Below are 17,324 nucleotides of genomic sequence, written 5' to 3'. Positions count from 1 at the left end.
ATAAATAACATTTCGAATGGGGATAAATCCTTACATTAGAAAGTGAAAAGAAAAGAAATCAAAAAATATAAATTCGACCACATATACAGTGATCGTCATCAGCAGAAATACTCTTGATTGTTACAGATGTTGTTTTTTTTTCACTGTCTAAAAAAATGATTTATCCCTATTCGAACTTATTTATCGTGATGGACGAATTGCAAAACTTCAGCCCTTTCTTTAAGGACTTTGGGGGGGGGGTTCATTGTATCCCCTGAGACATATTTACTGGTCTTGACCTTTCAATTATACTGAACCAAATGGATATCTCAAAATTTCAATCGGGTGTCTGAGGGGGAAGGGGCTACTTGCCCTCTATTCTGTTTGATCACTTAAAAGGACACAAACTTTTAGATGAGCTTGAAACTTCCACAGTAGGATTCTCTGATCGTTTGCTAGTTAAGGAGTTACCAATAACGGTGCATTTTAATGCCAAAACATCCCAAATCTCATTGAGCCTTCAGATAAATACAGAATTAGTTCTAAGGAAGGGTGGGATAGATAGAAATTTGATATACAATCCCTCTTTAATTTCCAGAAATATTTATGGTCTATGCCGTTATTGTGTGAAATTAAAGAGTAATTAAACCACATAATGAGCAGAATTTATTCCTCGTAGGAGGGTTGCGGGGGTTGTCCCCTCCTCATCCCCAACCTCCCCCTCATGGTCGTTTAAGTTTCGGAGACTAAAAAAAACGGGCCCATATTTTAAATGCTACTTCGTTTGCCAAGTAACAAATTACGAAATACAGGGAAGTGCCAAAATCGAGCACCTTGGTGCGCAAGCTTTGATATACCGCGAAGCGGATAATTCCCTAGTGTATGCTCTAGTTTACTCGAGGCCTATTAGAAATTATATCTCCATATCGTTTTAATTTGAGACTGATTAAAAAGAAAACAGAAGAAGGGTTTTAAAAAACTGACAAAAATGTCTGTTTCCGGTGTTTTGATTTTCAGTTTATTAATAGCTACAAAAATATTAAAAAAGTTTTTCATAGCCCCCTCTCCCCCCCCCCCAAAAAAAAAGAAATCAAAATCTCGATTAGTCTGCCGAAATATCTGAATAAATACCAAACTGTTTAGAGGGGAAACCCCGGCTTTAATTAGGCTTGTAGAAATGCTGAACTAGGATGTTAGGATACTTGACTACCATGGATAGTATCCCTTGAACAGAATTGATCAATCTTTTGCTTGGAAACGGTTATCAATTCGGTCAGATTCAAGCCGATAAACGTATCTCATCAGTATTTATCAGGGTTGTATTTGGGATTGTGACTTCTCATAATTTCCCATAATTCATCTGTTTTGCCTTGATCCTAGTACACCCCGGTCCCCGGAATGAATTCGTGTGGACGTTCTACTGTCCCTGTCCCCTCTCCTTCACTCTGCTCAAAGCGAGTTAGTAGAACCCAAGAGTACAAATTTTGAAAACATCCAAAGCCCCAAGAGGAATGGCCCTTAATTGTTTAAATTACCATTTTTTTACCGAATGTTTTAGTAGCAAAGACAAGCATGTTAGGGCTTAGTTTTCCGATTAACTTGCAACACTAGAGTCGTTCACTACGCCAAAAATTTCCCACTGCTTCCGGACAGTATACTCTTGAAACAAGAGTACCCAAGTAAATTGAAGATGTTTTTGTACTTCCAAGTTTTCAAAATGCATTATTTACTATATCTCGGGTATGACTTGGGGGATCAAGTTGAAACTTCATGGAGTGTTGGGGGAGGGGCAAATGGACCTTGGTATCCAGGCTATGAAAATAGTATACCTGCAATATCTCGTAAACGGCTTGGGAATCCTTTAAAGTCTATGTTGAATCAGGGGAACTTCGAATTTTATGTTAAGAGTGGGAGAAGACCAAATGCTTAGCAAGGTAACATCAGAAGGCGATGTGTACACAGGTTTTGGAAGAGCGTATATATGCAAGATCTGCTAAACGACTTAGGAAATGGACTTGAAACTTTCAGGGACTGTTGAAGGGAGAGGTCTAAAGTGGACGTTGGATTTTGACTTAGGAGATGTCTAAAAGTATCAGATCTTTGCCCTATAAGCCCCTTTGTAACTTAAAATCTGTTCATGATGAAGTATCGAGGTAAATCGAAAGAGTTCGTTAGTCCATGTTATCAAGATAGTGAACTGTAGTATCTCGGGAACGGCTTTGGGAATCAAGTTGAAACCATCAATGTGTGTTGGAGATGGGGGAGGGTGCTACTGGATGTCGGATTGAACTCGAGGGAAGGCAGATGTGGGTGGGTGGACTAAATTATGATATATCCGATCTTTATGAACGCCGTGTACTGCGAGCCCCTGTGAAACCTGTATATTCGGCCCGAAGATGCCGGATAAATTAAAGACTAACAAGTCCCATAGACTTAAAGCGAGCAAGTGTTTTGCCCATTCTCGGGCTTCCTAACACCCCCTCCAAATAAAAATGCAGGGTCATATTGACCTAGGGAATGGCCCAGAAAGTTTTTAGTCAATTGAAAAGCTGAGATCAGAGCAATTATACCTATTTGATATTTTGGCTGTTTGGAGAAAAGTTAGTACCTTGAAATTTTGTCATGGAAATTTTGTCATGTCATGGAAGGGTTTACAAAGATTCAAGGGGGCAAAAAGGACTCGGAAGGGGGCCGTTTGACATCCAATCATTGTTAACCCTTAACATGGCCTCTTAAAAACATTACGAAAACTCCATTCTAGAATTTAGCCTTACTGCGAAATGTTACAGAATCTTACCTCTATCCTTTTTTTCTGTCTCTGATGTGGATATCATCCATAATGACGATGAATTGACTCGCAAAGGGGAAGTATGAATAGTGGATGCTAAGAAAATACGCAACCAGCTATACACACTGCCAATTTGAGAGCCAAAATGACTTGAGGATTGATACTAACTCCAAACAAGGAAGATTCCCCCCGAAAAAAACATGGGACTCTCCTCCCCCAGGAAATATAGTAAGAAAAATAAAACCTACATAAATCCTGACTATAGGTGGCTGAAAATATTTCTTTTCAAGCGTTCGCGATTGGACAAACCTGATGACCCCTAAAATTTTGCTGTATGGGCTAATCAATTAGGACATATCGTTATCGTGCATAATGTACAATAATTCTCATCTGGGTTCAAGATAGGTCCGGGCCACAAATGCCCTGTTTTATCCCTTTGCATCCCAAAAGAACCTGTATTTTTCAGGGTTCAGATTTTTCAGAGATATGCTTGCAAGTGTTCTCAGGAAGGATAGATTCGAAAAATTTATTTTTGCAACGCGAGGTGTTATTCTTACCTGATATTATAAACTTAGTTCTATATTATTTCAAAGATGCCTTGTGGGAATTTAAATCAAGTGTCTCCAGAAGGGGACATGCTAATTATATGCTTATTTTTATGGTTTTGTTCGCGTTTTTGACAATTCATCCCCAGCCACACTAATGTGGTCTTACATAGCTCTAGGCATATAAAAAAAATCCGAAAATTATGAAATTCTTAATTTATAATATGCAGCAAGTATCAATCATTCCCTTGTTTTTCACTATTTTATCTGTTTTTGAATCAACTATTATTCGTAAAATTCTAGTTTAGTGACTTCTTGCTATCTTGCAAACTAGTTGATATTACCAATTGCCAACCTACTATGTCCACTGTTGATTTACAAAACCATACGAGGGCTGGGGATGAATTGCCAAAAACGTGAACAAACCATTAAAATTAACATAAGGTACTTGTTCATTATTCAGAACACACAAGAATTTTGCTGAGAAAAACCGGTTTCATACCCACAAAGACAAAACTCATTTAGTTTGCTACGTATAGTGATAGAAGATAGTGTCTGAAGATGGATATTGAAATGAAGATTTGGGATTTGCCGAAGACTGAAAAAGAGGCAATTGTATTTTTCCAGGATAAGGGATTGTTGCCCAAAACAAAACAGTGTGTCAATGGACATAACATGAATTTATACTCTTACGAGAAGGAACAGTTTTGGAAGTGTAACAATAGGCCATGTTTGAAAAAAGTCAATTTGCGTGTCGATACGTGGTTTGCTGACAATAGAATGCCATTTGTTACTGCAGTTCGTTTCATTTATTGCTGGGTTTACGAATTGACATCTGTGGCCTGGTGTGAACGAGAGCTAGGCATTTCTAAGAAAACAGCTATCGATTGGAATAACTACCTCCGTGAAGTGTGCGTATTTTCTAGCGGAGCAGAGGGCATGTGGCGGGCGGCAGTTACCGCAGAAGGCAGAACTCCTTTCAACGCGATTCTTACCGACATCTATGCGTTCTGGACGGCCTGCTTTTCATAATTTTATTCTGTAGTTCCCATAATGTTGTTAATAAAGTATTATATTTTCTTTCTTTTTTGATAAATTTCACTACGATTAACCTAACTTAACTTTTTGGGTGTTCTGGATAATGGAAAAGTACCACATAAAATTAGCAATCTAAAAATTTCTTTTGGTTACTTATGTATTATACCAAACACAGTCGAGAAGTTTGCTGAATGTAAGATCTGAGAAAACCGGTTTCATAGCCACAAAGACATGACGGGTGACAGAATGCATGCAAATCTAAAAAATGTCGGATGACGATATCAGCGTTCGAATTGCTGCAACAAATTGCAATTTAAGTCAGTCTTGGTTTCTCAGAAAATATAAATTTTTAGCTGATCTAATTTTTTTTTGTGACGTTGTTATATTCTCTCTGGACTATTAGCTACAAAATGGCTATTTCACAATTTCGATCGAATGTGTTAGGGGAAAATAGTATATCAAGAGGGGGGGGGGCTATTTTCTCTCCATCACGCTTGACTCTTAAAATGGAACTAAAACTATGCATTTCCAATCAAATGAGCCTCCTCTGAAGTTCACAAGACCATATCTCCCAAAAACCTTACACCCCCCGGGGCATAACTTAAAAACCTTACCCCCCCCCATACCCTGGGGGGGGGGGGGTTGTGTCAACCCCAAAGACCATGTTACGAGATCTTTGGACTATTTTTTAACAAATGGCTATCTTAAAATTTCTATCGGATGCATTTGGGAAAATATGACGTGGGGCTGGGGTATAGCTGCCCTCTGATAAATTTGACTCTTAAAAATGACTTCAGCTTCCGATTTCCAATCCAATGAGCCCTCTCCGAAGTTTATACAACTACTGTTTCCATAAAAACGTTTGGGCATGCCTTAGAACCCTTGCTTTGAGGACTGTAAAAATAATAATAATAATAATAATTTATTTTTAACCCGCTAAGGTAACAAAAGCGGAGTATAAATAAAAGAAAAGAAAAAATACATACAAATCGACTTAATACACAGTAAAGACACTAAATCAATGAAGGAGGCGTACAAACCCATGATGAGCTGGGAGAGCCTTCACTGTAAGGGGGTTCTCATCCTCAAAGACATAATTTCTGGACTTTTAAACTACGTCAAATAAAATTAACTATCTCGAGATTTTGACTGGAAGTGTTGTTCCCCCCCCCCTGTAATATTATTTTCACATATCCCTTTTTCCCCTCATTACTAGTTGCGTTGCCCCTCTCGAGTTGTCCTCCGAAATAAATTGTGTACGTTCCTGTATCAATATATGTAATGTTACCTTATTTCTTCCACATTGTTGTATTACCTGCTTTCCAAGGAGGGAGTGTGAGTAATGGCTGCGTGTTAAAAAAAAAGCGCAACCAGCTATTCACACTGCCAATTCACAAAGCAGCTATATCAAATGTAAAATCAAGAAAATCCATCATTATTCCCAAGATGTTTTTCTGTACCCATAAGAGGCAGGATGGGTTGAGGCTGCGTTTATTCCACGCAACCAGCTAACCACACTGCCATCTCATAGCTACAATTTTCATACACAAGCCGTAAACTGAACTGTCTGACATCCAAAACCAAACTGGTTTAAAAGGGGTTAGTTCACCCTTCTATATTGTTCCGTGTGTCTGTGTTGTTATTTATTACGCTTTGGGGCTTGGATTCGACGAATACTTCTATGCATTGAGCGTTCTCTTGAACCAAAATGATCAAAACATAAACAAGATCCGGCTACATTGCTGGCTATGAGTTATTGTGTAATTCATAGAATTTTTCTTCCAATAATCAAGTGATGCAATTGTTGCTTATTATAAAAGACCCGTTAATTCTTTCGGTTTGTTTGATATTTTAATCTATTTTCGAATGTTGATTAGCGGTTGTGGGATATTGATAGGCCAGATCGACTTGAACAAATCTTCTCACGATAAATCGGTGGATAGCCTACCTGCAGTTTGTAAGGGGGAGGGGGATTAAGGCTGGATATTTTTTAAGAATGGTGTTTGTTACCAACCATAAGTCAACACGGTACTTGTCGGGGTACTTGTGCACTTTAAGATACCCACGAAAGACGTCAAGTTTGGTTAATGCTAATGAAATAAATAAAATAGGATGAATATACAATAGTTTAGAAAAAATTTGGACTATATATTTGCACATTAGGAGGGGATGGAGGGCAAAGCATACCATATATTAAATACGTAACCTAACCTAGGTACCTCCCCCCCAAACCCCAAAAAACAACAGTTTAAATATCGTAAACGCAATGAAAACTACTCTTTGCATTCCAATTCTCGAAATAGCACGAAATAGCGAAATAGCTGTCTCGAAATAACCAGTTTGGCGGGTATTAAAAGAGTACGTTTAATACTTAAGTACCGGTTAATGCTAATGAAATATAATAAAATAAGATGTATATATAATAGTTTAGAAACAAATTTGGGCTATATATTTGCACATTAGGGGGGTGGGTGTAAAGCATAGCATATATTAAATACATAACCTAACCTAGGCACCTTCCCCCCCCCCAAAAAAATAAACAACAGTTTAAATATTGTAAAATCAATAAAATCCACGCTTTGCATTCCATTTCTCTATTTAAAAACCCGTTTAACGGGTATCCATTATTAGTTCCTTGTACAATATATAGCGGTGGGTATCAAAAAGTGCACAAGAACCCTTGTCGGTTATTGGAAACCACAGTTCATATAATTATCTATATATGAATTATATATGAACTTTGTTGGAAACATTCAAGAATTATTTTGTGTAAAAATCGAACAAGCTGGTTTTATCTCTTTGTATCAAGAGACAATTAGCTTACGCTCAGTCGAAAATAAGTGACGGGTGACAGAATACATTGGACTTTATAATTTGGGTTATATATTTGCACATTAGGGGGGAGGGTAAGGTATTTGGACAGTGTGAAGTTATAAAACATCTCTTACTTCATTATATGCAGAATAATTGTAGCTAACACATTTTGCATGCAGACCCGCTGTGTTTTACCCCCCCCCCCTTTATGTGCAAATATATAGCCCAAATTTGTTTCTAAAGTATTATTTTATCATCATGTTTTGTCATTTTTCATTGCGATTTACCTAACTTAACTTCTTGGGTGTGTTTCCAATAACCGACAAGTACCGTTAACACATTTAGCATTTTGTTTTCCGAAAATCCCTACAGACGGATTTAATCCCTGAAAAAATAAAGAGAAAAAAAAAAGAAAAAACCAGCAAAGCAGTACGTTTAGCTAAATGAAACAAATGAAGATCTGCTGTATATTTACAACGACGGATAGATGTTTAAATGTGTGCCCAAATGAGTATTTGGACTGAATAACAAATTTTTAAGGCATCGGAGCCATGGGTGCTCCCAATTAGGGGCCAGGGAGATGCTCTCCGTCACGGAAAAAAAGAAGAACAATGTAAAATTCCCTTTGAAGCGTAGGTCCCTGTGTATTCTCCCCTGGTCCTCGGATCTATTCTAAACCAGTTTATCGCAGATATTACAAGCTATTGACACATTTAAATTACTTTAATTTAATAGCATCGCGCTTAATAGTTAGAAAATTGCCTCCCCCACTCGTTAAAATATCTTGAGGCGTCCTTGATAATGCCCTCTTCGATACCGGAAAAATTCTTATTTCTGGAAAGATTTGGACTCTTCCGTATATGCATAGCTAGGTGGGGCCAATCACCCCTTGTGTATGTCCTGCTTCCTTTTGAATATGCTTGTTAGATTGGGAAAGTGTAGGAATATATGTTTGACTTCTAGTGGAAGTTGGAAGAATTGAAAATGCTATTTCCTGTTTCAAATTTTCCTTAAAACTGAATCTTTCGAGCCAATCCCAGGAAGCAGAATTCTCCTCTGTAGGTATACTCAAGTACGCCTACAAATTCGTAAAATTGCCATACTTTGAGGGGAATTAAAAATCCCCATCCCTTTGACAATATAGTTGACCGTGATTTTTTAGGAAAGTAATTCAAACTATTAATTCTGTTCCTACCAAAAAAATGTTGGACTTAAAATACTTAAATCGCAGAAATTAGCCGCCGGGATGCCAGTTAAATCAAGCCTATAAAACAAAATGTGGAAGAAATCAAAAAGAAAATCCGTCGCAATTTTGCATTTTGAATTATTCGTCCGTAGGAAGAAATGTCCAGAGTTCTGACGTTTGCTTGTGTTCTAATAGTCAGTGGATCTTTGAGAATGTTTTTAAGGCTATGTTCCCTGCAGGGGCGTAGCTCCAGCATTTTTATTGGGGGACAAGAGGAGTCTCCATCCGAAGAGTCAAGGGGCATGGGCTATATAATAACTTTCTCCAATTTTTTTTTTTTGCTCCTTTTTCCTCAATAAAAATTTTCAAACTGAGGAGATTCACCTAATCACCTTGGGTGGTTGGCTTTTGTTTTGATTCCAATAAGATTCCCAATCATCACAAATCCAAGTGTCATTATAGCTTCATTTTTAGTTGGTAAGATTTGATATACAGAAAGATGATTTTGTCGACCTTTAGACGCCGGAAGTGAATTTTCTGTTTATGAAAATAGGTGACTGCTTGTCTGTCTCTGATACAGACAAGCAAAATTGTAAATTGTAAAACAGACAAGCGAAAATTGTAAATTGTCATGTCTTTGACAGTTTTTTCCCCGAATTCATGGAAAATAAAAAAAAAGGTCCCTTCTACATGAACCATGACCTTTTAGTAGTTTTAGAAGATATTTGAAAATTCTAAATTTACTAGATTTTTTTTTTACTATATCTAGTAAAATTCTACTGACGGCGGTAACCCTGTCCAGTATGATCATTCCCTATCTCACCCATTAGAAAAACCCGGACCGGGGTGCGAGTGCTCCAGAGAACGTAGAAACATAAGCGGCGTCAGATCTTTTCACGGGTAGACAAGTCAGACAAGAAACAATCGGAAACAAGTGGAAACCCGCTATTAATAACTGCACGAAGAAGTGGGAGGAGCTTTTTGTTCGCACCGAGAACGAAGACCAGAAATGATCTGCGATAAGCTTACTGGATAATTATATGAACTGTGCTACAACCATACCATCCCTAGAATCCGGCCCGAATCTTGTAAACTTCTCTCACACAGCCTACTAGCTCAGTTTCAGTGATGTAGCTGAATGATTTTCGTGTTAGCGAAAAGCTACTATACTCTGATTTCACCCTAAATTATCATAGAGGATTATTTATGCAGGAATTACCCCCCCCCCCCCCGCTGCGCGTTCTACGCTTTATTATTTACATGCAATATCACAAATATTTGATTGAGGTACTAACTGATACATTTGCCGGAAAAGAAGGTTAGGATTTGCTAAGAACGATTCGAAGAATATGATTCGCTGCTAAGAAAACACCCATAGAAAAAGCCAGAATAATTAACGCCTTGGTCTTTTGTCGAATTAACAATTAAAGGTTTTTGGATTGTCAATAGCAATTATTTTTCTTTCTCTTTGTTTTTATCAAACAAGGGGATATCACATCATGAATTTTTCAAATGAAAATTAATCCATAATTATTATTCAATTAACTTTACTACCTACTTGGGTATACATATTAAAAATCAGAGATACTCATTTAAAATTTTGCAAATCATTTTGTTTTCATCTTTTGGTTAAAACAACTGTACTCACATAAAAAAGGGACGAATCCAACTTATGTTTAGTCAATTCTTTGGCCAACTATTTTGCTAACTAATAAATGACTGTGTTAGATTGATGAGTAATGGTGAGAGAGAAAAAATTGATTTAGAGTATTAAAACCCTTGGAGAAAAGGGAAAGGGTTTGTCTATCAGGGAAAACAATGGCGTTAATTCATGATAATGTAGGAGAGGAGGGACGGGTAAATGTTTTGCCAAAATCTAGGGGTGTTTGATGTTTTACAATTTTTTTTAATGGAAATAAAAAAGCGAAATTCGAAAATCTGAAGGGGCAAAAAATTAGGGCTCTCCCTGTCTCCCCCATCCACAATTGGTTCCACTGTGTGTCCATTCGAAGGGAAAGCTTAGCTTAAAGGGCTGTACGGGTTCAAATAAGGGTGGTGCCGCTCGGTCTCTGAACTCCCGGGGAATCCGAACACCGTCTTAGTCATATGTGTAAGCAGAAATCCCAAAGTTCAGGGGGAGGTCATTTGAAAAATGCTGAAATGATGAAAAAGAAAGAGGAATTTGGACAGGCACCTACTCAGAGAGGTGGCGCGAGACCCGAACCCTTCCGAAATCCTAAGCTTTTCCTACTTTCCGAGCGATGCTTATTCAAGTTATGAACGAAAATTTTATTTTCATTATTGGACCCCCCGCCGAAAAAAGTTCTGCGCAGCTGCTTTTTTGGAGACATCGTAAAAATACTTAAATTTCAGGGTTCAGTGACTCTAAGATCCCTCCTAAATGTGTGCCTGTCTCTAACTTATCCCTATCGATGGATAATTATAAGTACGTATGTGGATCTTTTTACCTATGTGGAAGCAAACAGATTTGTATTTAACGTATGGGGATTAACATTTTTTTTCTCTCGATAATTACGTATTTTACTTACACTTGAATTTTAAATATTATACCATCACTTATGTATTTAGTTTTTTGGTTGTATATATTTCCGCTATATATATATACATAAATCAAGCCCTATCCAGGGGTAGGTTTAAGTTTTTCACCCCCCCCCCCCACCCTTCCGAAATTTCGTCAACCTAAAAAAAAACTACATATAAACACATTTTTTGCTTGTTTTTTTAGTTTTTTTTGTAAGCCCTCTTCCCCGAAAAATACCCCCTCCCCCGAACCAAAATCTTGGATACACCCTCGACAGAAATTCATAGTTTTTAATACGGATTAGATTATTCTATTACATACTGCGCAGTTTTCATCACATTCTGTATTATTTGCTCTTCGTGTGTTTTAAAGCAGGATATACATTATTTTACTTTAGGATATTGTCAGAGTTTTAGGTTTAACTACTTCTGTTATTCTCTCGTTTTATTTTTTTCTATATTTGTTTTGTTATTGTTTTTCTTGAGGTTTCTTTTCTTTCTGTCCCTGGTCATTGTCTTCAGTGCTCGTTTTCATAATCGTTTTTAGTTGTGATTTACTTGTCATTTTAAAAATTTCCATACATTATTAGTTCCTAACTCCTGGCCAATCACCAATCTTCGGCTCTGAAAACATTTGCGTGGCTTTGTAGAACGGATACCAAAAGCCAAGCAAGTATTTCCCATTATAAAATATTGACGATAGGTTTCATTAAAACGGTGACAATTTTTTAGGGAATGGTAAGTCTACCCTGTTTTGTCTCGCGGCTGGAGGATTGAGTTGAAATTTCGAAAACTTTTTATTTTTGGGGGGAGGAGATAAGGGAACTTATCCCTCAATTTTTTGTTGGGCTAAGGGTCTTTTATGCATATCATACTACAGGCTCTGATTCTAGTCGTGAACATGTATGTTACATACAAGGCCGTAGCTAGAATTTTCGTTCGGGGGGGGGTGTATTGTCGGGTGTTTACAAAAAAATTAACGCATAAAAAATTTGTTTATATACGTTCTGCTACGTTTCTAAAAATTATACAGAATTACGGGGGGTAGGTTAAACCCCCTAATCCCCCTCCCTAGGTACGGCCTTGATTACATGGCATTTTTTCATACGTAAGTAATTTTAAATCTTCTGTAGTTTTTCTTTCAAGTGCCAAGGCCAGGAAACATGAAATCTGATTGTTTGAATTGGCAAAGAGGAAAGTTACACAGTTGGGATGTTACCAAGGCCGTATCTAGGGGGTTGGGGGGTCTTAACCCCCACCCCCACCCCCACCCCCTCCCCGAAATGTTTGTTTAACTCGTAAAAACGTAACTAAATTGAATATAAACCAATTTATGACGTGTTTTTAAAGTTTTTTTTGTTAAACCTTACCTTACCTTAGAACTTAGCTCCTCCTGCCCCTCCAGAGGCACACAGGACGTCCGTTAACAGCCTCCAATCATCCCGCTAATGAGCTGCGGGTTAGATGTCCTCTCACTCTGGGATTAAGGATGTATGAAGGGCTTTTCTGTCCCACTCATATGTCCTGCGAAGCATGTTTTTGGGCCTTCCTCGTCGACACGTGTCGTCTGGTTGCCACTGGAGAAGCATATTCGGTAGTCTCGATCCTGTCATACGGATAACATGAACAAGATAGCGCCGTCTTCGTTGCCTGGCTTCATCAGCGACATCAGGCTGGTTTGTACAGTGGCGAATTTCCAAGTTTGTTATCGAAACCTTCCTGTTAATATTTAAGATACGTCAAAGGCAGCTGTTTTCATATGCAATAATTCTTTTTTCCTGCTAAGCTGTGAGTTTTAAAAATTCCATAACGAACATCAAGATCGAAAGGACGTTTCTTCTGAAAAGGTGAAGTTTTAGCTGGAGTGAGTACTTCGCTGATCTCCAGACTGGTCGGAGTCGTTGAAAAGCCGAGCTTGCCAGGGCGATTCGTGTTCTCAGCTCTTTTTCGGAATCGCCACTAAACGAGACGGTGCTACCAAGATATCAGAAATCGGTGACTTGCTCTATGCTTTCAGTCCCAACTGGATATTCATCGGTGAGTTAGTGGTTGACATCGCTTTAGTTTTGGGGGCATTAATATGTAACCCAAACTGCTCGGCTCTTTCGGCTAATTTGCGTAAAAAGTCTGTAAGTTTGCTTTTGTCTTTCTCCATCAATCCAACATCGTCTGAAAAGTCGAGATCTTGGAATAGTCTGCCGGCAATTTTGATCCCGTATCCATCAATTTGTCTGAATATGTAGTCCACTATGAGAATGAAGAGGAATAGAGACAATATGCATCCTTGTTTGACACCTGTCATCACTTTGAAATATATTGTATTTCCTTCGGAGGTTCTCACGCAGCATTCCGGGTCTTCGTACATTGCTATGATAAGGCGAACCAGCATTTCAGTAATACCGTAGAAGATCAGGATCCTCCATAGTATTGGGCGGTCTATTGAGTCGAACGCTTTTTCAAATTTGACGAACAATAGGTATAGACGTTATCTCCACTCGTTTGATGCTTCAAGCATGGTGCGCAGTGTGAATATCAGATCGGCGCAAGATCTTTTTGGTCGGAAATCATGTTGCTCTTCGCTTGAATTAGGTCCAAGGCAGCTTGAAGTCTTGTCAGGATGATTATGCAGAAGAGTTTTCCGGGTATCGAGAGGAGGTTGAAACCTCTGTAATTGCCACAGACTGTCGCCTCTCCTTTTTTGAACAATTTAATAATTGTTCCTGCTCTCCAGTCTTTGTAGACTTTTTCTTTTTGCCAGAGGAGGGAAAAGAAGCCTAGCCACACCGAAAGGGACCTGCGGATCGATAACTTGAACATCTCTCCAGATATACGGTCACTACTCGGTGATTTTCCATTCTTCAGCTTATTCGAGGCTGAAAGGATCTCACTTGCCGTTCGCTCGTCTTTAGTAATGAAGAAATCGAGAAGTGGGCTATCCGGAACATTTGGTGGAACAGAAGGGGACGGGCGGTTTAGAAGGCTTTCGAACTAATCCGCCCATCTATTTTTCCGGTCATCTGGATCGGTTAGTAGTCTTCCGTTTTCCTCTTTTACTGGTCCATCTTGCACGTTGGTCTTCCCAACGATTTCTTTAGTTAGGCGGTACACAGCTCTCGTGTCGCCACGTCGGGCTGCTTCTTCTGCCGTTCTTGCTTTCTCATTGAGGTGCTGTCGCTTGTCTGATCTAGCGCTTTTCTTCACTTCTCTCTCCACTTCTTTATACGCTATGTCTTTCATGACATGAGCAGAGGGATCATCACTGAGCGTACTCTGTTTTATTTTCTTGTGGTCTTCGATCAAGTCCCATGTCTTCTGGGATATCCACTGTTCCTTTATTGACTGTTCCTTTAAGCCAAGAACTTCTTCAGCAGTTTCTGCGTAGTTCTGTTGCATAGTCGTCCAAGCTTTTCCCATGTCTTGTGGTATATCAGCAAGTGCCTCGAATCTGTTCGAGGGTTTAATGCTGAATTGTCTCCTAACATCCTTGTCTTTGAGCTTCTCCACGTCGAAATTTCTTGGTAATTTTGTTGGTTATTTTTTGTTTGGTTAAACCCCCCGAAAAAAAAACTTTTGTAGCCCCACCCAAAAAAAAAGAATCTTGGGTACGTCCCTGGATGTTGCTTAAGATGTAGCTGTTCCATTGGGGATGTAGTTGTCTTTGAGAACCAACAGATCATTAATATTTGAATTTTAACGGACCATAGCGCTGCCAAATCTAACCAGTTGTTCAGCTTCTTTATTTTCTCGTGTTGAATTGGATGTTACTTAAGATGTAGCTTTTCCATTGAGGATGTATTTGTCTTTCAGATATCATTAGTACTTAAATTTTTACATACCATAGCGCTGCCAAATCTAACCAATTGTTCAGCTTCTTTATTTTCTCGACTCAACGTGGTAACACTGACAAAAATGTGATACTGTTCAGAAAAACTTTATAATTTTGAAACAGCCAAAAGAAAATCTTGGAAAATCACAGTTTTCACGTATGAATAAACCTAAGCTGGGTCAAGGGTTTTTTTTTGTCCTTGGTATTTGAAAAAAAATGAAATTTGAAGCAGAGGCCCTCTCATATATTTTCCGTGGGAGGAGGAATCCTTTTGATCTGGTTTTGACACTTATTTTTACTCAAATTATTTTTCGAACTAAATTTTAATAAGGATTTTACCGAAACGTTTGCCTTCATACTTAGTTTGAGTTTTTTTTTTTTTTTACTTAGCTTATTCGCTTTAACTGAAATAACTGACTAAAACTGATCAGTCTATTATTCCTTATAAAAATTAAATATTAGCTAGACCTTAAGAAATATGCCTGGTTTTGTTCCTTTTTTTAAAGTTTGGTGTCGTAAAGTCAAGATGTACAGACCGAGGAACAGACATAGACATAAAACAGACATAAAAATGTAAGATCTAAGCATTTTAGACTGTCGCTAAGGGGCGGATTAAGATTTATTTAGGGGGGCGCGCAAAATAGGTTGATCCAGTAAACGTGCGTTAGGAGCAAGTTTAATTAACGCAAACTTGCGTTAATTAAGTAAATTGCACTACTTTAGACTACGTTAGGGGGCGCCCCCCCCCCTCGTCCCTCCTCTGGATCCGCCACTGCTGTCGCTTTATCAGCAACTTTATATAAATGGCTCTCCCTTCCTTCCGCCTCAATTTAAAATGTGAATCTATTTTCTGTATATCCGGTATGTCAAAGATATGAGTTGCGTTTAATTTAGCATTACAAAGTCGACAGATAATCGACATCATGTCGACATTTTGCTCTTTAGCGTTTGATTTGTGACTTTTTCATGTCAACTTGGAATAGCAAATCAAACCCTTGTTTTAGCGGTGGTTTCAAATTTAATACTTGGTACTTACGAATTATACCGACCACACTCAAGAAGTGAAGTTAGGTTAACCATAATGAAATATACCTAAATAGGTACTATCCCATTATGCGGGCCTCTCTAAAAAGTCAAGTTTGATTAATGCTAATGAAATAAAATAAAATAGGATGAATATATAATAGTTTAGAAACAAATTGGGCTATATATTTGCACATCAGAGGGGGGGGGTAAAGCATTGTATATATTAAGTACGTAACCTAACCTAACCTAGGTACCTTCCTCCCCTCCTAAACCCCCCAAAAAACACAGTTTGATATCGTATACGCAATGAAAACCTTGCTATCATTGCCTGCTCTATAACAGTTAAGACGTCAAAAACGGGTTTTATCATTGCCTAGTCTATAGTGATTAACCCGGAGGCCCACCTAATGGGATAGTACCCCTAAATATGATGAAAATATAATACTTTAGTAACAAAATTGTGGAAACTACTACAGAGACCTAACCAACTAACCAATCTAACCAACTCTATATATTAAATATTTAATTAAAATATACCTGCATGGTAGTTTATCTCATTCAGACTAAGCTAATCATCTCTGAGTGGACACAGAGAAACCGGTTTTAAGCAGATCAATAACAGTGTGGTAAATAATTTCTTAGACCACACTGCTTTTCCATTTACGAAAAATTAGGCAAGAAAAACGGGTTTTAATTTTATTAAAGCAGTGAATAAATAAAAACAAATTAAACACTTAATTAAAAAACACTCCGAATATTTCGGCCCCACGTCCGGGAGCCTTTCTCAACGGAAAAAAGAAGAGAAATAAATTTCTTTGAAAAAATAATATACATCGAAATACACCAAAACTAACACACGAAGAGAGAGAAAAACAAAAAAAAAGAGATTCTTTGTTTTTCTTTCTCAACGGAAAAAAAGGAAGAGAGAAAAAAATGTTCTTTAAAAAATAATATACATCGAAATACAACAAAACTAACACACGAAGAGGTAGAAAGAACAAAAGAAAAGAAATTCTTTGTTTTTCACAAAGGGCGTTTAGATGAGACCCACAACCTGAAATGAGACCACTGTACTTCATTTCACAATTTGCTGTTTGGAGTAACTTAAAGTACAAGAGCAAACGTAGAGGTTCACGTGATTTTTACTTTCTGTGATATTGTGAAATCTATAAGGTAAATCTTTGTTCATGCAAATTCTTTCTTTGTTTTTGTTGCCTCCCTCTGCTAATTATACATTTATGTTTCCTCTAGATGTCTCAATTTTGTTCGAAAGAAATAGAAGATGAAGGAAGAAATAAAGAGGACGGAAGTGTGGAAGAATGCCTGAAGAAAGCATTTCTTGCTAAACAACTTCGAGGCAGTTGTAATGTCCTTGTGGCAAGACTCGTCGAAGCATCTAAAGTCGACATTCAGGCTGATCCTATTCTGCACAAAGCATGTTCCAAGGACTTGCTCACAAAGTGTAACAGCGTCATGCCTGGAGAAGGAAGACGTATGTTTTCTCCTTTTTCTTTTCTAGGTTTTTGTTTCTTATTTGTCATTTGTTCCTTAGGACTGATCATTTTTGCCTAGCAGTCTTAT

The 17,324-nt window shown here is 38.0% G+C and overlaps 1 protein-coding gene across 1 annotated transcript in view; it reads left to right on the top strand.

The window, feature by feature from the left end:
- Nucleotides 1-17,324, top strand: part of Glg1 (Golgi apparatus protein 1) — a 140,172-nt gene that overhangs the window by 105,111 nt on the left and 17,737 nt on the right. Inside the window, exon 15 of the mRNA XM_089100084.1 lies at nucleotides 16,995-17,235. Coding sequence (XP_088956210.1) covers nucleotides 16,995-17,235 — 241 coding nt within the window. The remainder of the gene's footprint in view (nucleotides 1-16,994; nucleotides 17,236-17,324) is intronic.

This window comes from Artemia sp. Qi Xiang Cuo, chromosome 14 (assembly GCF_049724085.1).
Source record: "Artemia sp. Qi Xiang Cuo chromosome 14, ASM4972408v1, whole genome shotgun sequence".
Classification (NCBI taxonomy): domain Eukaryota; kingdom Metazoa; phylum Arthropoda; class Branchiopoda; order Anostraca; family Artemiidae; genus Artemia; species Artemia sp. Qi Xiang Cuo.
The sequence above is the reverse complement of the archived record's forward strand: the minus strand, read 5'-3'. Positions and strand labels throughout refer to the sequence as shown.